Source organism: Palaemon carinicauda, chromosome 30 (genome assembly GCF_036898095.1).
Source record: "Palaemon carinicauda isolate YSFRI2023 chromosome 30, ASM3689809v2, whole genome shotgun sequence".
Lineage (NCBI taxonomy): Eukaryota > Metazoa > Arthropoda > Malacostraca > Decapoda > Palaemonidae > Palaemon > Palaemon carinicauda.
This window is the reverse complement of record NC_090754.1, coordinates 33354567-33381424: the sequence shown is the minus strand read 5'-3', so window position 1 is coordinate 33381424 and position 26858 is coordinate 33354567. Positions and strand designations below refer to the sequence as shown.

Genomic DNA, 26858 nt, shown 5'->3' with positions numbered 1-26858 from the left:
AAAGATGAGGGTTGTCCTACCATTTCACTAGTTCAAGCTGCTTCTGCATTACTGTAATACAAATCATGTCTAGCTCGAAGTCCTATAATAATGTCGCATGAGATTAACTGGAAATCCATCCTCTTCAAGCGACCCATCCAAATGAACTTCTCTAAAGATCCATGGTCTCTAGCTTTTATAGGGAAGAGTTTAGAAAGCTAAGTTGTATTAGTAAGAGTAATAAAATGTTGTTATTACAATAATGACTTATTACAATATTAACTTAGTGAATTGGTGTTTGGTATTTAGGTCCGCAATAAAATATGTTTGTTCTTCCTTGTTAATTAACTTTGTTACAATTGGAAGTGGGAAACAATGACTTCTTGGCAGCTTGTAAGCTGTAGTAATTACTATTGATCTTTTGTTGATTTGGACTACTAAAAAGTTGTTTTGGATGTCATCTATTATTTTGTCCAATATTATTCTTGATTGCTATTACTATTTCTCTACTACAAAAGGTTCATTTGCATATACTGTATGTATTATCAAATGAGTAACCACACGTGTTGAACATGAATCCTTTCCAATTACAGGTTCAATAACAGTCAGTTGTCCAGGTACAACTGAACTCTGATCCCCAGAAATCTTAACATTTTGACATAGAAGCCATCATCCTGGTGAATATTTGAGGAGCTGTCCTGCGAACGAGACACAGGCACTTGAATTGGAATACCTTCAAAATGTTCATAAATTGGAGTTTCCTTGAAGGTTTTCCAAAAACATGATAAAATTGGAGGAAAGGACCATCAATGCCTTCTCCTATAAGATTGAGAAGTCCTGTTGTCATTTTAGCTGAGCCTCCTGTTAGAGCAAAATGCCAAAGGTTTATCAAATCACTATTTTGAATGGATTTCCCTAGATGTGCAGAAGAAAAATCTTGAATAGTACAGGCAGTAGTTACAGAATGGTAAGGAGAAACGGATGGTTTTAAAAAAATTGACCTCAGAGCGTCACTTTACATCCTGGAGGCTACTTGTGCAACTAAAATATTAATAGCAATTTGAACAAATATGGGACCCAATATAAGGGGAAGTAACCTAATAGTGTTTCTGTGCATTAAACACTGTTTCAACAATAGAGGGACACAATTGTTCTACATGATTAAACATAAAATTCACAAAAGTTCCTGCAATCTCTTGACATTCATCTATAAGTTTTGACTATACAAGTTAGATACAGTAATCTAAAATAAGGTTAAGATCCTATTGACCTGAAGATTCTTCTTCCCTAACAGTTGAAATAACTCCTACTATAGAATCTGCAAACAGTAGAATTTTAATTGCATTCCCTACTTTATTGCCAGTAAACAGAATTTTTTTTAGTTAACCAACCTGAAAAACCTGTATCAAAAGACTACTTTTTGCTCATATTAATAATGAGTTAAAGAAAATTAAGCTTGATCTTGGCTAATAACACGGCTATGCATTTCATGTTTCATAAATAAAAGAATGGCTTTTTAGAGAAATAAGATCCTAACAACAATTGGGCAGTTAAATTTGTAGACTTGGTTTCCACTTGAGGTGATAATTTGATTACTGTATATACTTAGGTAACGGTCAATCTAGCGTATTGTGCAACCCCAAATTGTCACTCGTAAAATATGATAAAATCCTATATTTTATGTATCATACAACTTATTTTTTTGAGAAACCAAATAACAATAGACTAACCTCCTTTACTCCATTTCTTTATCCCATCATTTACTTCAAAAGGTTAAAAATTGAAAGTGAATGAAAAAAGTATCTTTAGTAATATTATAATCATTGATTAAATGCATACGGCCACTATAACAACCGAAAAAAAAACAGGTTTTGATAAGAACAATCAAATCAGACAGCTGCTGTTTTGTTTGTATTTCAATCATCATAAGATAGTAAAATATTCCTGTAGTTTTCTCCATATGCAGAAAAGATCAAGAAAATATACTGCCAAATATAAACTAACAAGGCAAGAAAACATACAATATTCACAGCGGTTATTTTGTTTGGAATCTTGGAAAGCTGTCTGAAACTGGAGGAAATAAAAAGAAAAATTGGTGGCAATTTATAAATAATGTGACAAAGTGTCTGAAAACCGAAAGCATAATTTTGTAATAACACAATATAAAAAATTTCCTAAGCTTTATAAACAAGCACCACGGAGCTAAAAATTATAAATCATCGTGCATCAACAACATGAATAAAACTCGAGTTAACTTCTATATGCTATTCAAATCAACAGTAAATAAAATATGAGAGAAGTATTCCACATAGAACTATTGAAATTAGTATGCTAAAAAGAAAATGATAGATCAAGTAATAATTGTTTCTTTTAGGATATATGAAATATCCTTCAGTAGTTGGCTTTAATCAGCTGATTTGGAAAGCATAGATGGTAATGTCGACCAACTTATAAAAATAAACAATGGAAAAGATTATACAGTATTAACTGTTTTAATTTCTTAATACGATACTAACTAGTGAATATCACTCTATCACTCTATCCATACTGGATAGAGTTTATTGAAACACGAATTTTATCAAAATCCTGTTTTTTACCTAAATTGTGAACTTTGTATTAAATACTCAACATAGACTTATCTTGAATTTGACTTCCTATCCATGAAGAAGGATTTTTTCTCAATTACTAGCAGAACGCAGTAATACAGAAAAGAAGATTATCTGAGATATCACGAAAATAGACTGCAAAATTAATGCTATTGAGGCAGCCACTGGAATCATATATGGTTATTTTAATTCTCTTCCTATCTTAAGACTTGGTGGGCTAACTTAAGATATTTTGTTCTATTACCTTTGTCTTAGTAAACCATGAGGTTCTTATGATATTATGGCTAGGATGGACCATAGCCTGTCTTTCTAAAGTGAATATTTTAGAGATGACTTTTATATGAGAGACTATCTCTGCTAGTTTTGTGGTCATTATAGGAGGGGGTGAGAGATATATTATCCCATTCCAATTGAGTTTATAATGTTTGATTTTTTTTACTTTAAAATACTTATATTACGGATGAATGACATTAAACCTAAATGTATCTGGGTTGGATATGATAACCGGGTTAACCCAAAATGGGGTCACGAGTGTTGATGGTGATTTGTAATTGGTTTGCTGATTGGGGTGGAACAATTCTCTTTGGAATATGGATTCTTAAGCTTAAGACCTGAGAGCCAAGGCCATTTTTCTCCTTACAATGTGGTTGAAATGATTTTCTAAAATTGTCGGGCATGCTGAATATTTACCCAGTAACATTCTCAAAGATCTTATTAACCTAAATCTACCAATTTCAGCACTTAGGGATTTTTGAAATGGGGTCTTAGTGGACCAGCCCCCTAGCCTAGTCTTCTCTGGCTTTTCCCTTGAACTAGCAGCAAGAGTCTTTTGCACTTTGAACTATTAACTTGATTAGCAACCATTGAAACATACTTTTCCATGAGAGGTTCTCTTCACAATGGTTATCTAAATCACAGTATTGCCCCAACTGGATTCACAAAGAGAATGTGGAACATGATCTCCTAGAAACAATTCCTGTGCACACTCCAAGCAGCAATTGCTAACAAAACCTGAAAAAGACATCTCAATGTGAAGTAATAAGCAAACAGTCTGAAAGTTCTGATTACAATCAAGACAACTCCGAAAATGAAGTACAAGGCAAACAACAATGGCGTGTCAGTTACCACTTACAGCATGAATCTTCCTTCCTTGAATATGGGAACATTTATAAATTAGGAAAAGCAACTGGAATGGATGGTGTGAGAGCTGAGATGTTGAAGGAAGGGGGTGTGACTATACTTGAATGGTTGGTAAGATTGTTTAATATGTGTTTTGTGTTGTCAATGGTACCAGTAGATTGGGTTTGTGCATGTATTGTACCACTATATAAGGGTAAGAGAGATGTGCATGAGTGTTGTAATTCAAGGGGTAATAGATTGTTGAGTGTAGTTGGAAAAGTGTATGGTAGAGTACTGATTAATAGGATCAATGATAAAACAGAGAATGCAATCTTAGAATTACAGGGTAGTTTTAGAAGAGGTAGGGGTTGTATGAATCAGATTTTTACAGTTAGGCAGATATGCGAGAAATATTTAGCAAAAGGTAAGGAGGTGTATGTTGTGTTTATGGATCTGGAGAAAGCGTATGATAGAGTTGATAGGGAAGCAATGTGGAATGTGATGAGGTTATATGGAGTTGGTGGAAGGTTGTTGCAAGCAGTGAAAAGTTTCTACAAAGGTAGTAAAGCATGTGTTAGGATAGGATATGAACTGAGCGATTGGTTTCCGATGAGAGTGGGGCTAAGACAGGGATGTGTGATGTCGCCATGGTTGTTTAACTTGTATGTTGATGGAGTGGTGAGAGAGGTGAATGCTCAAGTGCTTGGACAAAGATTGAAACTGGTAGACGAGAATGACCATGAATGGGAGGTAAATCAGTTGTTGTTTGCGGATGATACTGTACTGGTTGCAGACGCGGGAGAAGCTTGGCCGATTAGTGACAAAATTTGGAAGGGTGTGTGAGAGAAGGAAGTTGAGAGTTAATGTGGGTAAGAGTAAGGTTATGAGATGTACGAGAAGGGAGGGTGGTGCAAGGTTGAATGTCATGTTGAATGGAGAGTTGCTTGAGGAGGTGGATCAGTTTAAGTACTTGGGGTCTGTTGTTGCAGCAAATGGTGGAGTGGAAGAAGATGTACATCAGAGACTGAATGAAGGATGCAAAGTGTTTGGGGGGGAGTCAAGGGAGTAGTAAAATATAGAGGGTTGGGAATGAATGTAAAGAGAGTTCTGTGTGAGAAAGTGATTGTACCAATTGTGATGTATGGATCGGAGTTGTGGGGAATGAAAGTGACGGAGAGACAGAAATTGAATGTGTTTGAGATGAAGTGTCTAAGGAGTATGGCTGATGTATCTCGAGTAGATAGGGTTAAGAACGAAGTGGTGAGGGTGAGAACGGGTGTAAGAAATGAGTTAGCAGCTAGAGTGGATATGAATGTGTTGAGGTGGTTTGGCCATGTTGAGAGAATGGAAAATGGCTGTCTGCTAAAGAAGGTGATGAATGCAAGAGTTGATGGGAGAAGTACAAGAGGAAGGCCAAGGTTTGGGTGGATGGATGGAATGAAGAAAGCTCTGGGTCATACAAGGATAGATGTGAGAGAGGCAAGAGTGCGTGCTAGAAATAGGAATGAATGGCGAGCGATTGTGACGCAGTTCTGGTAGGCCCTGCTGCTTCCTACGATGCCTTATATGACCGCGGAGGTAGCAGCAGTAGGGAATTCAGTGTTATGAAGCTTCATCTGTGGTGGATAACGGGGGAGGGTGGGCTGTGGCACCTTGGCAGTACCAGCCGAACTCGGTTGAGTCCCTTGTCAGGCTGAGAGGAACGTAGAGAGAAGAGGTCCCACTTTTTTTTCTTTCTTTTGTTTGATGTCGGCTAACCCCCAAAATTGGAGGAAGTGCCTTGGTATATGCTACAGGTAAATATTGATTAAACCAAGCTTCTGTTGAAGAAGCAATATGAATGTCAGGGGCGGTTCATAGAAATAATTTTCATTATTAACTGACTTTAAAGGTAATTAGTCTTACCATTATCATTATCGTTACACTAGAATTAATCATGCACAAACATTATGACTTACTTATAATTGGTGACCATTTCACAGCTGATGGAACAGATTTGTAGTTCAATGAATAAGCTGGAGTCCAACCACTTGTTGTTTGAATCCATACTTTTGTTCCCCCTTCACCACAAGATGCTAATAAACAACAGTTGCTACTCCATTCTAAGCAGAGTACAGGTCCCTGGGAGGACAAAGTTATTAAAGGTATGACTTACTGAATTATACATTTCCTTAACAAATTAAATAGGTGAAAAAAAAATTTACTAGATATATTCAATCAATTCTAACATAACTACACTAATGCTTATAGATACAACTGTACAAACTTATACAATATAAACTAATCCTTGAAGGGAACCAGCTTTTATTACAAAATTCATATGATATACTGGCCCCTGCTTTCAAACTAGGTTTAGTGTTATGGTTGAGTACTTTAGTGAGCCTTCCTGGTATTTATCAATTTTGGATAATTTTACAAAATTTAATAGTATAACATAGAATTAAAGAAGGTAACATCATATTTCTGAATGTTAACTTTATCACATATAATATAAATGACCTGCAGTGAAAACTGATCATTATCTCAAAACTTTAGTTCACTTCCAATAGCATGGGTATTATTATTATTATTAATATTATTATTATTATTATCATCATTATTATCATTACTCGCTAGGCTACAACCCTAGTTGGAAAAGGAGGATGCTATAAGCCCAGGGTCCCCAACAGGGAAAATAGCCCACTGAGGAAAGGAAACAAGGAAAAATAATAATTATATTTGCAATTGCAGTGATCAATGGCTTACCTGGTGTGCTTGTACAGTTACACTGTTGGTATCTGTGTCCACCGAACAAACACGAACAACTCCATCGCTAAACCCAATAGCTATATCTTTTTCCTGGTCCTGCCAAGCCATACAACTTACATAAACTGTAAAATGAGAATAGATGAATTCAAATATATTTGAGTCCATCATCTTTTTATTTTTAGCGCTACTATATGCATACCATTACAGTACTTAGCTATTTCATAAAATACACATAACTGTTCAGTCCTTCATTTCAGCATGTTACCATTTATCTTGCTAAGTTAATTTTGTATTGTTAAAACGCCGTAGCTAGAAATTACTAAGAAATTGTATAAAGCATTGACTCTAATATACATAACAGTTTGTTTTTTCTTAGTTATTATATGAAGCATAAACAAAATCAAAGGAAATAACTTTTATAATGACGATGGTAATCAACGCCATATAAGAAAAATTTGTTAAATATATAATAGAAAATTATGTATGAAGAGGAATAGGGGTGACATAAAATAATATTTTTAAATACAAACACTAGTGGAAATTCAAGAAATAAAAAACACACTTGTGACCAATTCAAAAGCACACTTACCATCCTGTCTGCCAGCATGCATAATTGGAGAAGGCACTACACCACTTGCTGTAAGAGCAAGCAACATAACTGACCCATCATGGTGTCCAGTAATAACACAGTCACACATCCCGTGAACAGGTGACTCCAACGATGTAATAAGACTGTCACTAGACCACACAGCAATGTTTCCACCTGTTGCTGAATGGCAGAAAAAAATTACATTTACTCAAAAGAATTGGACAAAAATGAATAAGGCTAAATAAATTAGCAATGTTACTTCCTGTTGAGAAAAGGAAGAATTATATCCTACTCTGTCTTTCACCTAAAAAAAATTAGATAACAACATTCAATTCTTAAAAATAAAACAGAATTGATGCCTACAGAGTCAGCTTCAATGTAAATTCAATTAGATTCGAAGATTTATTTTGAGGACAATTTTCTTGATACAACATTCAATATGGCACAAAATACCATTCAAGAGTCCTAATTCAAATTGCAAGAGACCTATGGTTAACATAAAAATCAAGCAAATTCTCAGCTATATTATCTATTATTTTAAGCTACTTAACATGCTAAGACACATATCCATTTCATACCAAAGGGAAAACATGCCTACCAGTCACGTCTGACCGACAGGCCATTTTCACCATTAAGATCTACTGTATACGGTTGTTATTAATAATTTTTTAACCACTCCATTAAGTTTATATCCTTAACTCTTACATAAGTTATGTTCTTATATATATATATATGTATATATATATATTATATTATATATATATATATATATATATATATATATATATATATATATATATATATATATATATATATATATATATATAAATCCTGCTTAATAAATTAAAACTAGAAACCACAATTAGATAAAGTGAAAATGTAACTTCTGCCAAAGCTATACAGACACAGTATAATGTTTAATTTTAAGTGTTATTAGTATTCTTTAGATTCATGGATTGGGTCATGTGGGTTAATCATCTAAAGCCTCTAGGTCAACTGGATGTTTCAAATTTGAAGATAAAATAATAACACTAAATGTGCAGTTCTTTTTGGAATTAAAAACACACAATCCTAAACTGCATTTAGTTTGTTTTAATGTTATTATCAGTCATCATTCCACAAAATATGTTATTTACTAAAGGTGATTGGTTTTATGGATAGTAAAAAATCACTAACACGAACAGCTAAAGTTGATCAATTTCTATTAATTGAAGATTTGACAGCTTTATCAGTGTATTCTTGTATTTTAAAAGTTTGTGTACAGGGATTCAACACATTTCCAATTTTATAACTACTTAATATAACTTCTTTCATGAAAACTTCCTCGTATTGAAAAATTAATTTTAAGGCAATAATTTTGAAAAGCTTCTAAAGGAAAAAGGTGATGAAAAACAGTAATTTGATGAAAAAAAAAATATTGTTATTTCTATAATCACCTAATGTTTATATTGTTTTATCCCCGAAGACAACTAAACAGCGATGCCCCGCCCCCACAAAACAACTAAAAATTTTCTGTTCTTCCCTTTAAGAGGCCACACCACCTACAGTCAGCCAGCGCTTTACACAAGTTTATAATTTGCGATTTCACTTATACGCAACATAGAGAACCGCAATACCTATTAAATTATAAATAAAATATTCACAATAAAAAATATCGCAGAGTGATGGTTTCAAATAGCCCACACTCCTTTGCACTGGGCTTGCATCACGTCACTTCCCTCTCTCTCCACTCAGCTTGTCCTAGCTCTCGCTGTACACATTATATCCATTTATCGTAGTGAAAAATTACACCTATATTTGAAATAAACTGGATTTTGATTAAACTGGTATTTCACTTATCTGTATCCAATAATAATGCATATAATTTTCACATTTTAGTATCGTATTTGTAAATAAAAACAGGGAGAATTATAATCTTTTCCACTGTTTACGTTTATACTTTCCAAATCAGCTGATTAAGGCATATTACTAAAGGATATTGATATTTCCTAAAAGAAACAATTATTACTTGATCTATCATTTTCCAATTAGCATGATAATTTCAATAGTTCTATTTGAAATACCGTATATTCTCGTGTAAAGGACGAGCCCATGTAAAGGGCAAACCCAAAAATTTCCTTTAGAAAAGTGTTTTTATCATATACATACATACATATACCATGGCACTTCCCCCAATTTTGGGGGGTAGCCGACATCAACAAAGAAACAAAAACAAAAAGGGGACCTCTACTCTCTACGTTCCTCCCAGCCTAACAAGGGACTCAACCGAGTTCAGCTGGTACTGCTAGGGTGTCACAGCCCACCCTCCCACATTATCCACCACAGATGAAGCTTCATCATGCTGAATCCCCTACTGCTGCTACCTCCGCGGTCATCTAAGGCATCGGAGGCAGCAGCAGGGCCTACCGGAACTGCGTCACAATTGCTCGCCATTCATTCCTATTTCTAGCACGCTCTCTTGCCTCGCTCACATCTATCCTCCTATCACCCAGAGCTTCCTTCACTCCATCCATCCACCCAAACCTTGTACTTCTCCCATCAACTCTTGCATTCATCACCTTCTTTAGCAGACATCCATTTTCCATTCTCTCAACATGGCCAAACCACCTCAACACATTCATATCCACTCTAGCTGCTAACTCATTTCTTACACCCGTTCTCACTCTCACCACTTCGTTCCTAACCCTATCTACTCGAGATACACCAGCCATACTCCTTAGACACTTCATCTCAAACACATTCAATTTCTGTCTCTCCATCACTTTCATTCCCCACAACTCCGATCCATACATCACAGTTGGTACAATCACTTTCTCATATAGAACTCTCTTTACATTCATGCCCAACCCTCTATTTTTTACTACTCTCTTAACTACCCCCAACACTTTGCAACCTTCATTCACTCACTGACGTACATCTGCTTCCACTCCACCATTTGCTGCAACAACAGACCCCAAGTACTTAAACTGATCCACCTCCTCAAGTAACTCTCCATTCAACATGACATTCAACCTTGCACCACCTTCCCTTCTTGTACATCTCATAACCTTACTCTTACCCACATTAACTCTCAACTTCCTTCTCTCACACACTCTTCCAAATTCTGTCACTAATCGTCCAAGCTTCTCTTCTGTGTCTGCAACCAGTACAGTATCATCCGCAAACAACAACTGATTTACCTCCCATTCATGGTCATTCTCGTCTACCAGTTTTAATCCTCGTCCAAGCACTCGAGCATTCACCTCTCTCACCACTTCATCAACATACAAGTTAAACAACCACGGCGACATCACACATCCCTGTCTCAGCCCCACTCTCACCGGAAACCAATCACTCACTTCATTTCCTATCCTAACACATGCTTTACTACCTTTGTAGAAACATTTCACGGCTTGCAACAACCTTCCACCAACTCCATATAACCTCATCACATTCCACATTGCTTCCCTATCAACTCTATCATACGCTTTCTCCAGATCCATAAACGCAACATACACCTCCTTACCTTTTGCTAAATATTTCTCGCATATCTGCCTAACTGTAAAAATCTGATTCATACAACCCCTACCTCTTCTAAAACCACCCTGTATTTCTAAGATTGCATTCTCTGTTTTATCCTTGATCCTATTAATCAATACTCTACCATACACTTTTCCAACTACGCTTAACAAACTAATACCTCTTGAATTACAACACTCATGCACATCTCCCTCACCTTTATATAGTGGTACAATACATGCACAAACCCAATCTACTGGTACCATTGACAACACAAAACACATATTAAACAATCTCACCAACCATTCAAGTACAGTCACACCCCCCTCTTTCAACATCTCAGCTCTCACACCATCCATACCAGATGCTTTTCCTACTCTCGTTTCATCTAGTGCTCTCCTCACTTCATCTAATGTAATCTCTCTCTCATTCTCATCTCCCATCACTGGCACCTCAACACCTGCAACAGCAATTATATCTGCCTCCCTATTATCCTCAACATTCAGTAAACTTTCAAAATATTCCGCCCATCTTTTCCTTGCCTCCTCTCCTTTTAACAACCTTCCATTTCCATCTTTCACTGTCTCTTCCATGCTTGAGCCAGCCTTCCTTACTCTCTTCACTTCTTTCCAAAACTTCTTCTTATTCTCTTCATATGAATGACCTAATCCCTGACCCCACCTCAGGTAAGCTGCCCTCTTTGCCTCACGTACCTTGCGCTTTACTTCCACATTTTTCTCTTTATATTTTTCATACTTCTCTATACTATTACTCTGCAGCCCTTCTTCATAAGCCCTCTTTTTCTCTCCCACTTTTACCTTCACTCCTTCATTCCACCATTCACTGCCCTTCCTCATGCTGCCTCCAACAACCTTCTTTCCACACACATCACTTGCAATCCCAACAAAATTTTCTTTTACTAACTTCCACTCCTCCTCTAAAATGCCAGTTTCTCTTACTTTCACTTCATCATATATCATTTTCAACCTTTCCTGATATTTACTTTTTACCCCCGATTTTATTAGCTCTTCAACCCTCACTACCTCCCTTTTACATCCACCTACTCTATTCCCCCATTCTTTTGCTACAATTAACTTTCCTTCCACCAAAAAATGATCAGACATACCGTTAGCCATACCCCTAAACACGTGCACGTCTTTCAATCTTCCAAACATTCTTTTAGTTATCAACACATAATCCATTAAGGCCCTTTCTACTACTCTTCCATTTGCCACTCTTACCCATGTATACTTATTTCTGGGCTCCGACCTGTGCCGCCCAGTGAAATACTCCTAATAGATTTTTCCTTCGTCAAAATCCCTTTTTTATCTTTCTTTTTGAAAAAGCTATTACTTATCACCATCTCTTGCTCAACACACATATCTACCAGTCTCTCACCACTCTCATTTTCACCTGGTACGCCATACTTCCCAATGACACCTTCTACCTCTCCAGTGCCCACTCTAGCATTTAAGTCACCCATGACAACTACATAATTCCTTCTACCAAGTTCTTCTACACACCTAGTTAATTCATTCCAGAACTCATTCCGCTCTTCTTCACTTTTCTCACTACCTGGCCCATACGCACTGACAAACGCCCAACATTCCCTACCCAACCTAACCCTTACCCACATTAACCTAGATGATATCTCCTTCCATTCCACTACTTTACCTGTCATCCATTCACTCAGCAATAAAGCCACACCCTCTCTCGCTCTTCCCCTTTCAATCCCAGACACTCTACCAGACATTTCACCAAACATCACTTCACCCTTTCCTTTTATCTTCGTCTCACACAAGGCTAATACATCCATTCCTTCTATTCCTAAACATACTTCCAATTTCACATCTTTTACTCTCTATTGTACTACATCCACGCACATTCAAACACCCCAAAACTAGAGTGCGGGGAGCAGTAACTCTCTCCCCAGCTCCATCTCTTTGTCGATGTCTCACAGGATGTAGATACAGGAGAGGAGGTTCCTAGCCCCCTCGTCCCGTCCCTTTTCAGTCGCCTCTTACGACATGCAGGGATAACGTTGGCACTATTCTTATTTTTATTTTTTTATTATACTGTATATAATAAACAAATGGCAATTTCAAGGCCATCATATTGATACTACACTTTTATTATAAATCTTTTACTACACATATAATCTTTATTGTTGCTACTGTCATATATTTATGTTTTTAGTTAAAAAAATAAGCTGAATTTCTGTTTAAGAAAGTATAGAAATGAAACATGATGAATATGTAAACATGCTATCTACTGTCATCTCTTGGCAAAAATGTAAACAATCCTAGTTGTCCAAACCAAATGTTTTTGGTGACGTAAGTACTGCACTGTAAGACTCTAAATATAAAATTGATTCTTATTTTTATTTTACTTAAACACATAACTACAGTACAGTATATGATACTGAGGATATATGTTGTTAAGTAAATCCTTCCAAACTACTAAGTAGAAAAAATCGTACGATGATTGAAATACTGTACTGTACAAGCAAAACAACTGTTTTTTGTTTGGTTGATATTGTGGCTGCATGCATTTATGCAATGATTATTGATTATAATGTAACTAAAGTTTCTCTTATCATTATCGCTCAATTTTCTAATACAGTACATTGAAGTAGAAGATGGGATAAATATTATTACCGGGTTACCGTAGATGCTGGATTACTGTGCAAGAGACAATACATCAAGAATTGCGCCATGTTTCAAGACTGCCGTGTAGAACTTCGTACGAAAATTGTTAGTGGCCGTTGTATAAAATACGTACACTTAGTTAATTTTAAATTGTATACTTATTGTACAATACAGAATTACAGTAATGTTTATTGTAAATGTAGGCAACTTGTGCAGTGAGTCAAGTCGTATGAACGAAAACAGCGAACACTTACAGTACAGTTAAGCTTTACTGTAGTGATAGTAGTATATTACAGTAATATAAACTACAGTATCAGTGAGTGTTATGCAATATTACTAAATAAGAACAATTATACTGTGATAGAAACCAATTAAAAACATTATTAGGCAGTACCTAGTGTGTTAATTATAAGAGCATAGGCAATAGCAGTGAATTGTTAGGTTAGGAGATATCACACCCTAAGTTAGCAGTATTCGCAAATTCAAATTTTTCACGCCTTTCTTTGTTACCTCCCTCGCGAAGAGTGGGGCCTGATTGTACTCATCAAGGTGACATCTAATGACTAATGTCAACTCGATTTAAGGTCTAACCTTACCTACCATACCAGTCTTGAAGTTGCAACTAATATTCTATCCACTTAAACTCATTAGTCAGCACGTCCTAAAAATACTCATTTATACACCAGACTCACCTCTGTGTCTAGTGCCTTAGTACCAAACCATTATAACTAAGGTTAGAACTTATGCTTTAGATTGTGTTTCTAAATACTTCTAAGAGCATTAAAATTCATCCATTAAAAAACTAAAGGAAACCCAACTTTCATTAAACCACATTGCAAGCTGCTACTAAGACTACTTCCCTTTTCTGGTTACAGAAAAGCTAGTTATATTTGGTAATGTAGAACTCTTATGTTTTATCTATGCAAAAATAAGCTTGATAAAATATTCAAGTTTTGACGATTCATAAATTCTGGTCAGAAGGAAAACTAAACTCTTCAATTAAATATGAAACTAGCATAATCAACCGATTAAACTGGTTACTGGAATATGGTAATAAACCATTGAGGTTCAATAAGCCACCAATCTACAACAAAACTGAAATCTATTTGCACTTACCACTTAACGGCCATACATTAAGTACATTCTCACATGAAGCAGCAACATATCTTCCCGAAGGAAGAGCAACTAAATTCTCTAATGCAGCGGGAGTTACTGAATATGTACTTGTGCTTTCTCCACTTTGGAATATTAGTGTGTGCTCCTGTGGGCATACATTTTTCTGACCTGTTTTCCATGTACGAACTGATCCATCATAACCACTGTGAAAGAAAAGTAAATTTAGTCAATTTACAAAACAATGGAAGATATACTGTAATTATCACTACCCTGTATTAGTATTACAAGCAAAGAAGAATGCTAAAACTGTAAAGGCCAACAGGAAAAGCAGAAATGTACTGTTCAGAAAAGATATGGAAAACTGAATAAACTAAAAAAAATAAAGAGTAAAACCTTTAGCACAAAAATATAGTGATCATACAATACATTTCCAGTTTGGAAAAGTCCATCAATACATTGCAACGCTAGTAATGAATACTTCTGTAAGAAACTAACACAAGCCCATCTTTGAATTTTCCCATGGAGAGTATTCTTTCAAGGGTACAGTCCATGGTAGATATGTTCTTTTCCACCCTTATATTTCACCCACTCTCCCTCTCCTTATCTTAATTAAATCTGATAAGGATGTGCGTGCATCTGTATATAAATTTCAACCTTCCTTTTATAATATCCTCCTTGACATATCATTAATTATAATACTGTACTATTAATATCATTATGAAAATGACAAATTTGGAATAATTTGTATTTTTTCTAAATATACAAACCTGAAGCTCTTTACACAGACTAGTCCAGCCATCACATTCCCCCAGAAACCCTGCCGCAATTGCAAAGTAACGGTTGTTTACCAGTGCAGGTCTGAGTGGGCTAGTTGGTTACCAACCAGAAATCTAGCCATGAAACAGATTGCAAGGAACATTTTGCAACCTATTCCATGTTGGCGGCGTCTTCCACAGAGAAATGTACACCCCGAGTCACCTGTTTTGCCAAAGAAGAGTTTTGCGTCGAAGCCAAGATTGCCAGGTCTAGTGGTAGAGGAGATGGATCGTTCTCTACCATCTTGTAGTACGTTCTCTCCAAGATGTACAGAGGAGGAAGTACTATAAAAAGTCAGGTAGAAGTACTTCGCGGTTCGACTATCACGGATTTACCACTTTGCGGATTTTTTTCATAACGCATGTATATACATATATCGCGGATTTTCCGGAAATTTCGAAAATACCGCAATATATGAAGACCCCAAATACGTATTTCGTTAATTCCATTAATACTGTAATTAGTAATATCTGCTCTTACTGATGGTTCATTGCATTACATATGACATATAATTCAGTACAGAAAGAAAAAAGAACATGAAAAGAGAATGTGATCATACGATAATTCAGTATACAGTACGTAGTAAAATTAAATCGAACATGAAACGCAAAGCAGATGCAGTCATACCGTATTTGAATGGTGTAAGGCTGCTGATGGCTACTACTACAAATGTAATGGATGTGCATCTTTTCCATGAATCTTTTGTATGTATACGTACGTAGTACTGCATCCAGTAATATTCTTTGTTGCAAAAATCACATCTCGAATAAGCGTACATATCCTACAACAAAACAAGCGTAAAATAGCGTACGTAAATCTGTATACGTAGTACCTTGTATTTGAATTGGTAACTACTACGTAGCATGTAAGACAGACTGTGATTGGTTCAAGTGCTGATAGACGACGAATCAGATCCCAAGTTTTGAAATCTAGCCTGTAATTGGTGTTTTGACCGCTTCTCCAACCCGCAGCATCTTTTCGCGGCCACTTCGTTTGCCGCTCTCTCGCCGGGTAGATGCTGCTACGTTACTGTGAACTTTAATCTGTGCTGTGCGTGACTGTTTTAAGTTGAACTTTTTGTTGAACTTTTTGTTTAACCCCTACTGTATAATGGCTCCCAAGCGTTCTGTTCTGCTTCTATTAAGGCTGGTAGTGAGCCTAAACGCCACCGAAAGATGATGACGATTGCTGAGAAGGTGACACTTCTCGATATGTTAAAAGAAGGCAGAAGTTACGCGGCCACAGCCCGCCATTTTGGAGTGAACGAATCCACCGTTTGCTACATCAAGAAGGACGAGGCGAACATTAGAAAGACGGCTGCTATCACCTTTAGCAGATCAGCGAAGCGAGTCGTTACCACGCGTAATAAAACGATTGTCCGTATGGAAGGTGCTTTAGCAGTCTGGATTGCCGACTGCCGGAAGAAGAACATAGCCTTGGATACGAACACCATCCGAACCAAGGCTTTGGGCTTGTTTGAGAATTTTGCGGCAAAGGAACCTCAAGACGACGATGGCGACCATGCTGAAGAAGACGAAGATGATGTAGATGAACCTCAACCAGGGACATCCACTGATTCCCAGCGTCAGAAACAACGTTTTTCCGCCAGCAAAGGATGGTTCGCGAAGTTTCAGAAACGCTTCGGCCTGAAAAGCGTTTCCCTGCATGGCGAGGCTGCTTCCGCTGACACTACCGCTGCTCAAACTTACGCGAACGAGACGTTCAAGAACATTATCGCTGAAGGTGGATACAAGACGGAACAAGTGTTTAATATGGATGAGACCGGCTTGTTTTGGAAGAGAATGCCGTCGCGAACTTTCCTGTTCAAAGAAGAAGCCAAAGCCTCTGGCTTTAAAGCGTTCAAAGATCGCGTAACCCTCGTGATGTGTGGCAATGCTGCTGGATTTTTGCTAAAGCCGGGGCTTATTTACAAGTTGAAAAATCCTCGCGCTTTGAAAAATAAAAATAAGAATCTCCTTCCCGTGTACTGGATGCATAATAAAAAATCATGGATTACGAAGATGCTGACCTCCAACTGGTTCCACCAGTGTTTTATCCCGCAAGTCAGCAAATATCTCGTAGAGAAGGGCTTGCCATTTAAGATCCTTCTCCTTATGGATAACGCTGGTGGGCACGCAACTGATCTGTCGCATGAGGGCATTCAGGTTGAGTTCCTGCCACCCAATACCACGTCATTAATTCAACCGATGGACCAGGGGGTTATCAGGGCGTTCAAGGCCCTCTACACGAAGAATACCTTGGCGGACCTCGTTGCGTGTGTGGATGCTGCCCAAGATGATGAGGATGAAACTTTCAATTTGAAGGCGTACTGGCGGAAGTACACAAGAGCCACGTGCCTGCAGAACATCCAGAAGGCACTGCAAGAAATGAAACCTGCTACTGTCAATGCGAGCTGGAAGAAGTTGTGGCCCCAGATTGTTTACGATGACGAGGGATTTATACCTGCTGAGATTCAACACTCTGCAATACGCAAATCTGTGCAGTTGGCTGCATAATTGGAGGTGATGGGTTTGGCGACATGACGACTGAAGATGTCGACGAGTTGTTGGACTGCCATTCCCAGCCGCTAACTGACGCAGACCTAGAAGACCTGACGAAATCGGCCAGTGAAGAAGACAGTGAAACACAGGAAGAGACCCAAGAAAATGTCGAAGAAACGGGCTTAACATTAGAACGGCTTGCCAATTTCTATAACCATGTGAAGGAGTTGAAAGAAATGTCGCAAGAGTGGGACGAGGATATGGTTCGTTCTATGCAATTCTGCAACAAGATCGAAGACGACATGACTCCCTACAGGATGCTCTTCGAGCGAAAAAAGAAGCAGCGGCAGCAACTTCCGATCACAATGTTCTTCCAGCCTCGCAAAAAAGAGCCAGTTCCTCCTGCTACTACGCCTTCGGAAGAAATTGAAGAAGTGTCCCAGGAAGAAGTTGAAGAGGTGTCCCAGGAAAAGACACCTCCGTCTGAAGAGACATAAAATACTACCATTGGCTGCACAGTAGAAGACATCATCAGCTTCATCATCATCATTTCTACTGTGCAGCAAATTCATCGCCATCATCATTCAAGTTTTTCTTCAACTTCTTTCGTGGTGAGTAAAGTAACAATCTTTATTTTTTACTTTAAAATTCTAACATTTTAATATTTGTGCCTGTTTTAGTTTAGTATGCATTAAGTTAAAGGGAAGGTTTTAAAAGTCTGAATATACATGTTATAACCTATCATATTTGTTTGTTTAAAATTTACATTTACATACGTAAAATAACACACACACACACACACACACACACTCTCTCTCTCTCTCTCTCTCTCTCTCTCTCTCTCTCTCTCTCTCTCTCTCTCTCTCTCTCTCTCTCTCTCTCTCTCTCTCGTAAATTGTTTTCCTGCTTTGCTACGTATGTACTGTATGATTTTATATAGATACGGTAAATAATATTTGTAATAACATATTTTCTAAAAGCTTTTACTGTAATATCATTATCTATCACTTTCATCATGCGCGTTAAATGCCTTCGTTTGTTTATTACGATCGAAGATGGAGCGTACTTTATGACGCCGCCATTTCAGGCGGCGTCATAAAGAAAAATATTTCATTTGGAAGTCCTAAGAAAAATTAAGTAAAACATTGGTAATAACAAAATCAAAATACTGTATAATCAATATAATCGATGCAAAAACTAACCTATACACAGATGTGTAAATGCGTTTGTTTCTTCATTATGATCAGAGATAAACGTAAACAAAACATCGGTTGCCATTTTTTATCGTGCTTTTTGGCGTGTTTAGGAAACGCATGATATAAAATCGCCTTTAATATTTGTGCCTGTTTTAGTTTAGGGTACTGTAGTACATGCATTAAGTGTTCTGTACATTAAAGGGTAGTTTGTTAACAGTACTACGTACAAGGGAAGGTTTTAAAAGTCTGAATATACATGTTAAATAAATACGTAAATATGGTGTCCCTACTTCGCGGATTTTCACCTATCGCGGTCGGGTCTGGAACCTATCTACCGCAATAAACGAGGGCTCACTTACACCACTAATCGGAAAGACTGAAAGTTCCTGCCACTTGGGCGTACACCCTCTTCTTTGCCGCCTTGACCGCCCTCAACCAAGGCAGCCGCCTTGACCACCCTCAACAAAGGCAAGGCTATCTTAGTTTTGGTGGGTCTCAGTGTATCACAGAAGAGACTGTGTCCTTTCACTCCGCCAGGACCTGATCCGGCTCCCGTAGATTCCTGACCCTTCTTATGCAATTAAAGGACTTGCAATAAGAGGTGATCAGCATCCTTCTGCTACAGAGGGGAGATCTTGGGGGAGGTGGACATTAGCAGTCCTCTGTCAGAATGTTCAGAGCCATTGTCAAAAGGTTCTTCCTCTTCTGAGCTAGCACCCATAGCAGCCCGAGGAGGGTTGAGGTTCTCGACAGTGTTCCTTTTGACAGAGGACTGAGCCCTACCAGGAAGTCCGCTAGGCTTCGGTCTTAGAAGGCAGATGTTGATGCCGAGTGACACACTCCTAGAGGTTGAAGTTCATCCATAGAACGCTAATTCTTGTGGAGCGTCTTGGTGTCTTTCCGTTCCCTTGGACAAAGGTTAAAGCCCTCGAGAAGGGAGGAACTCTCATTCTTCTCCAACTCCTTGGGTCTTTCTCCTTCGGAGGGAGCAAAAGAAAGAACCTCTGCCACCTTGATAAAAGGGTTTCACCCGGTTCAACTCTATAGGCGAATGCTTATAGTTATCTGTAAATGTGATCTACCTTGGGGACCTCGATCCCTACTCGTACGAAGGATGTACGTTATTCCCAGTTGGAGGGAGTGGTTACCCTCTGATTCCTCTTCCTCCTCTTAAGCCCGATTGGAGCCAATCCTATCCTCTCCCAGACCAGATCTTGGCCGCTGGGTGCCTTGATCTTCGGGTACTCCTAATACCACGAAGACATCTGAGGCTTGGGATGGGCTAGAGGGGGTGGTTGCCTAGCCTCACTGCTATGCCTAGGATTAGATGGACCTTCACTCCCTTGGGAGGATTCCAGTGGGATGGTGGGATTGCCGGGGGAAGTAACTTTCAGGGAACAGGTGGTAGATCCTGAAACTGTCTGCTTCACCGCCTGGCCAAGATCGAGAATCCAAGGGGTGTCTTTCGAGAATGGCATCATTCCAGAATGAGGCCCTTGTACCTGCTTCCTAGGCTTAGGAGTGCCCTGGAAAGGAAGAGGTCGAGAGTGTGTGCAATACAGCTATATACATCCATGCAAGAAATAGAATGAAAGGTGAAAAATTAAACTGAAAGGTTCTTTAAAATCTTGTATAATGAATATATACGGGCATCAATGTGAAAGCGATTACAGAATAATTTTTCAGAGATTTGTTTCATATAATTTTCTCTAAAAAATGGTAAAGGACTGTTATTCTACGTGTACAAAACTTTATATTCATTGAGGTGACCATGTTATTCCGTAATAATGCACAATACATAGCCATCAAAAGATATAAAACTTCTCGTCCAGTAATAATGGAGTTTACGTTATACAGAAATGTAATGAAAACATCCCTTTGTTTCTACTGACACAAGAAGTATTCCATAATGTATAAATTATAAGGTATACGATAAACAAAAGACTGATGACAAAAAACATACCTCTGGCCAAGATCTTGGTCGATGGGTGCCTTGATCTTCAGGTACTCCTAATACCACGAAGACATCTGAGGCTTGGGAGGGGCTATATATATATATATATATATATATATATATATATATATATATATATATATATATATATATATATATATATATATATGTATATATATATATATATATATATATATATATATATATATATATATATATATATATATATATATATATATATATATATATATATATATATACATATATATATATATATATATATATATATATATATATATATATATATATATATATATATATATGTATATATATATATATATATATATATATATATATATATATATATATATATATATATATATATATATATATGTATATATATATATATATATATATATATATATATATATATATATATACATATATATATATATATATATATATATATATATATATATATATATCAGAGAGAGGCAGAGATTTTCTAGTGAAATTTCTCAAGTGTGAACTGTGTACGATACACGACCATGTCTTATAATCTTTTGTAAGATATACCAGTATAGTACTTTTTACCTTAATATGGTTTATATCAAAGCTTGTAATGATGATAATAATAATGACGTATCCTGACGTCACTGTCTGTATCATCAGGCATCTTTTGACATTTACCGACGTCATCATAGTGAAGGGGTTAATGTTACAGTTCTTAAAATATTTCATATTTATTATTCATTACTTCTCTCGTAGTTTATTTATTTCTTTGTTTACTCTCCTGTTGGAGCCCCTAGACTTACAGAGTACAGCATTTTGATTTTCAAAATAGGATTGTAGCTTAGCTAAAATTAATAATAATATTGTAATAATAATAATAATAATAATACTGTAATAATAATAATAATAATAATAATAATAATAATAATAATAGTAATAATAATAATAATACTGTAATAATAATAATAATAATATAAACAATAATCTATCTACCATATATTACCGAGTAAAGGGCTAAATTTTAAGACCAGTTTTGTATTAAAAAAGTCAGGGTTCGCCCATTACACGAGAGATACTTTTGGACCTATGAAAATATTCATTTTCTTGACCTCTATTCTGTTGTTAGGGGATTCTAATTGCATATGGTTCATTAATACGGTCATAGTTTGCAAAGATTGACTTGAAATCATAAAATATACTAATTTTAATTATGGTACAGTATATAGTTTTATGTTAAATAAAATAACAATATTTACCGGTAATTTTATCTTTATTAATTTACAGTACTGTACTCGGGCTCTGTTGTGTGAACCTGTTGGTAGGTTATCCTAATTGTCCAAATCCTAGAAGTTTCTATATTTGTACCCGTAATGAATTTTTTTACTAACATAGCAGTTAGGAAGAATTTACTTAACAGTGTATAATATGTTCAGCATAATTATACACTGTAGTTGTGCATTTAAGTAAAAGAAAAATAAGAATTATTTTTTCTTTATTACAATACTTCAGTCACCAAAAACTTGTTTTGGGCAACTAGGAACGTTTACCTTATTTGCCAAGAGATGGCAGTAGTGGTGGTTGTAAGAAACCTTAAAATTTGTAGGGTTTGGTATCTTACTATGGTATGCAGAAAAAAAATGATGCAAACAGGTCTAAACAAAGGAAAAAAAAGCTTTATCTAATAATCTTTAAATTCCCAACCTACCGTTTACATCCCCCCCTCTTTTACTACAACTAATTTTCTTTCAACCAAAAATTATCAGACATACCGTTAGCAATACCCCTAAATATGTGCACATCATCCAAACATCCTTCTTGTTATCAACTCAATCCATTAATTCCTTGTCTACTACTCTTCCATTTGCCACTTTTACTCATGTATACTTGTTATTATCTTCCTTCTTGAAAAAAAAAACTGCAACTTATTACCAGCTCTTCTTCAACAAACATATCTACCAGCCTCTCACCACTCATTTTCACCTGATACGCAATACTTCCCAATGACACCTTCTACCTCTCCAGCACCCACTCTTGTATTTAAGTCACCATCACAACTACATAATTCCTTCAATCCAGTCCTTCTACACACCCAGTTAATTCATTCCAGAATTCATTCTGCTGCTCTTCACTTTTCTCACAACCTGACCCATATGTACTGACTAAAGCCCATCATTCCCCACTCAACCTAACCCTTACCCACATTAACCTAGATACCTCCTTAAATTCACCTACTTTACTTGTCATCCATTCACTCAGCAATAAAGTCACACCCTCTCTTGCTCTTCACCCTTTCAATCCCAGATGCTTCACCAAACATCACTTAACCCTTCCTTTTTACTTTTGTTTCACACAAGACTATTACATCCATCCTTCTATTACAAAACATACTTCCAATCTCACATCTTTTACTCTCTATCAGGATATTGTTGTTATTATCATTATTATCATCATCATTGTTATTATTATTATCACCCTCATTATTATTACTATTGGAAATTTAAACTCCTGATTTCAATGATTCCCAGAATTATAGATAGAAAGTAAGGTAATTACCGTACAGAAAAAATTATTTTCCGAAATAATGATTCAACTTTTAATATTCTCTAGCCTTTAAGGACTATCTGTAGTAACATTTCTTAGCAGAAAAATTTCTGCACTTAAGCAATCACAAAGTTGAATGCAAAGTTTTCACATTTGACTACATTACTGTATTTAATAAAATTATTTACAGAAGATTAAAAAACAATAGCATTTTGAGAAAGAAAATCCTTCAAAGACATACCTTGTGACTAACAAATTCCTTGAGTCTATCCAGAGAACTGCTGAAGTGCGCTCGGTATGTCCTTCTAAGTACACAGTTTGTACACGAGGTAATGCACCTGTGTAGTCTGCACTGTTACTGTGACTTGGTAATGAAAGATCTACATGGTTCCCAACAATCCGTGCTCGACCTCCAACACATTCAACCTTTAAAGAAAATGTGCAATACCTTAACAATTTTCACAGGCCAAACACTACTGACACTATACTTGTAGAATGTAACATAAAATGTATTTTATTTCCCATTGAAGACAAAACATTTAACATATTGACTTTCTAACATTTAGACTACACTTTTGCACGAGAAATTTGGTAATAAACATTGTAGAGATGGAACTCCTAAAAACTAATCAAGTTAATCTCTCTGTAAGATGGACTATCGTAAGTGTTTGAATATTTTTAAACTTTTAAGCCTTCTAGTTTGGGACAAAAGTAATCATTTGGATAAAATCCCATAATAATATTAACCAAACAAACCAAAATTAATGAAGTATCACAGCAATTACAAGTTGAGTACTGAAGAGATACCATACATATAGAAACTTGCATTAAAGAATAAAAATCAAGAGCTATTAAAACAATTACAAATACTGTACAGTAAAACATAAAAAAACAAGCAACTAACCAACTGCGTAGCAGCCCACTGACGATGTGTATTAGGAAGTTTTGTTGACATAACACAAGCTGCTAATGCATTTGCTAGCTGGATACCTGGATCACCATGCCCTCCATTTGCAGTAATAGGCGATAATGAAGGATCTCCTATAACATAAAAGGTTACCTTTTAGCTTCATAAATACTTGCAGTAATAGATAATGAAGGATCTCCTATAACATAAAAGGTTACCTTTTAGCTTCATAAATACCAAAGATTAAATATAACCTTCTTTACTTGTATTTTTCCTTTCAGCTAAAGATATTCTACTCAAAAACGTATTTTGAAAAGTACTGTACACATGTACTCATAAACAAACAAAAAAAGATATGATATGGAAGAGCAATTTTAAAACTGTGCCCCTGAAAACATTGCATTACTGGGTCTTAAACAAACGGCACAAATAATTTTCCCAGGTACATAACACCTAACAAAACTTGGGAATTAACTTCAGGCCCTTAATAAGGCTAAAGTCCTGAGGAATGTTGCGAGACAAATCCAACTTTCATTGTTAATTATCCAAATGAAAATGAACAAATCACTAAATCACTAGACACTGGTTACATACCTTTGCTAGCAATATGAATCAGAGATGAATTTGCTGCTAAGAGAGATACCAAAGCTTGAGTAACAGGAAAGCTAGTCTGATGAGTGACAGAACCTGCTTGTGCACCTCTCTGTTGCTCACTACTCAAATTCAGGTCCCCTACTTCTTCACTTGAACCACCAACAATATCTCCACTTGAGATACCCATTGCGGCTACCATAAGATGCTGTTGATATATACAATTTTTTGAAAAATTTTCATAAAAAGAATTATATTTAATATCAAACAATACAAATAACATAAACAATAAAACTTTTATTAAACTTATCAACAATATTACTGTAACGAAAATCTTATTTTTGATAAAAATTTTTCTTTCTGAAAATAAATCAGATTGGAAAATTACAGCAAATGGAGAATGAATTTATGAAATATAACTTGGCCCTAACAAACACGGTAGTAGTGGATTAGCCAAGGCACCAGCCACCCGTTGACATACTACAGCTAGAAAGTTATTGGGTCCTTTGATTAGCCAGACAGTACTACATTGGATCCCTCTCTCTAGTTACAGCTCATTTCATCTTTGCCAACACATACACAGAATAGTCTGGCCTATTCTTTATACATTCTCCTCTTTCCTAATACACTTGACAACACTGAAATTACCAAATGATTATGCTAGCAACGTCTTACTTATGTGTTGGCCTTTAGTGCTTATAGCGTATATATATCTATATTTGAGGGAAAGGGCTCATCACTCCTAGGTAAATAACCCTGAAATATGATGATTATGTCCTTATGATCCACAGTGGTGAGGAAAATTACTGCTAAAAGTCCATACTTACGCGTACTAAAGTAGGTCTACCAATCTCTACAAAAAATATTTCGGAGCCCGATTTCTCAAAATATTAATTTTTTGGAGAAAATTTCCACTACTTTCTTAATATTGATAGATTTTTCCTATTCAAACATGAAAAGATAGAGAATTTTATAACCTACAATCTGTATATTCACTTCTCGTAAAATCGAGAAGTTTTCATATAAAAAATAGTAACCTTTGAAAGTGACTTCTATTGATAAAATACATACAACACACAAAACAAATCTTAAAAAGCTATGAGAATTTCCAAAGTACAACTTTAAAAGCACAAAATTTTCTTTCAAATGGGGTTTAAATGAAATAAATGAATCAAGAAACCAAAAAGTAAGAGGAGTTTTAAGTAACCCCAAAATAACATTGTTTTAAAGGGATGAGATGTGACTTTTAGAGAAATAGGACTATCAGTTTATATTTTGAGAGGGAGAAAATGGAAAACAATGTATATTGAAAAAAAAATGGGATTAAAAAAAGAATTCTAATAATATAGTCTACCAATTTATACTTCAGAAGCATGAGTTTTTCAATTTCAAAACTTAATATTTCTCTCTTCCTTTTACCCTCCTCTCCCGGAACAACCAGGTCCAGAAATTAGCTTAGAATTGTTGAAAAAGACATTACCGTACTTACCACTGACTCATACTTGTGAATATAGAAAAGGTTCATCTATCAACTATCTAAATCAGTGCAATGATGTTAAATTTTATCATGAACAAAATTGGAAAAATATAGACCAACAGAAATCTTATGTCCTTAATCATATCTCAATGAACCCATACAGTACTTTGCCAAGTCAATCACAGAGCAACTTATTCATGTACTGTACCTGTACCTGCATCTTGACAAAGGAGGTATAACTTTTAATGTTAAATTTTGTAATCACACTAGTCACAATAAATCATGTATCATATACAAATTATTGAGAATAATTTCCTGTACTATTTATACATAAAAAACTATAAAAGTCATAAATTGCAGTACCTGAGTACAGAGTTGGAGTAATAACTTTGCTGCATCAGTGTCATTCTGAGCCAAGGCACCAATTGCATCACTTAAATGAGCTAGACTAGTGGCTACATCTGTTGGTTGAAGAACTGAGCCAGCTGTTCTTGCAGAACCATCTAGTGGAACTTTTCCTACATAGAAATAATACAGTAAACAGTATTCCTTGAGAGAGA

At 36.1% G+C, this 26858-nt stretch overlaps 1 protein-coding gene across 1 annotated transcript in view; it reads right to left on the bottom strand.

The window, feature by feature from the left end:
- LOC137622979 (probable E3 ubiquitin-protein ligase HERC1) overlaps positions 1–26812 on the bottom strand; it is a 91431-nt gene extending 64619 nt beyond the window's left edge. The window contains exons 1-8 of the mRNA XM_068353590.1: positions 26662–26812; positions 24825–25029; positions 24228–24364; positions 23565–23749; positions 14304–14506; positions 7042–7221; positions 6450–6574; positions 5663–5825 (exon numbers count right to left, since the gene is read on the bottom strand). Coding sequence (XP_068209691.1) covers positions 5663–5825; positions 6450–6574; positions 7042–7221; positions 14304–14506; positions 23565–23749; positions 24228–24364; positions 24825–25023 — 1192 coding nt within the window. The 5' untranslated portion in view covers positions 25024–25029; positions 26662–26812. The remainder of the gene's footprint in view (positions 1–5662; positions 5826–6449; positions 6575–7041; positions 7222–14303; positions 14507–23564; positions 23750–24227; positions 24365–24824; positions 25030–26661) is intronic.
- Between the last annotated feature and the right edge of the window lie 46 nt (positions 26813–26858).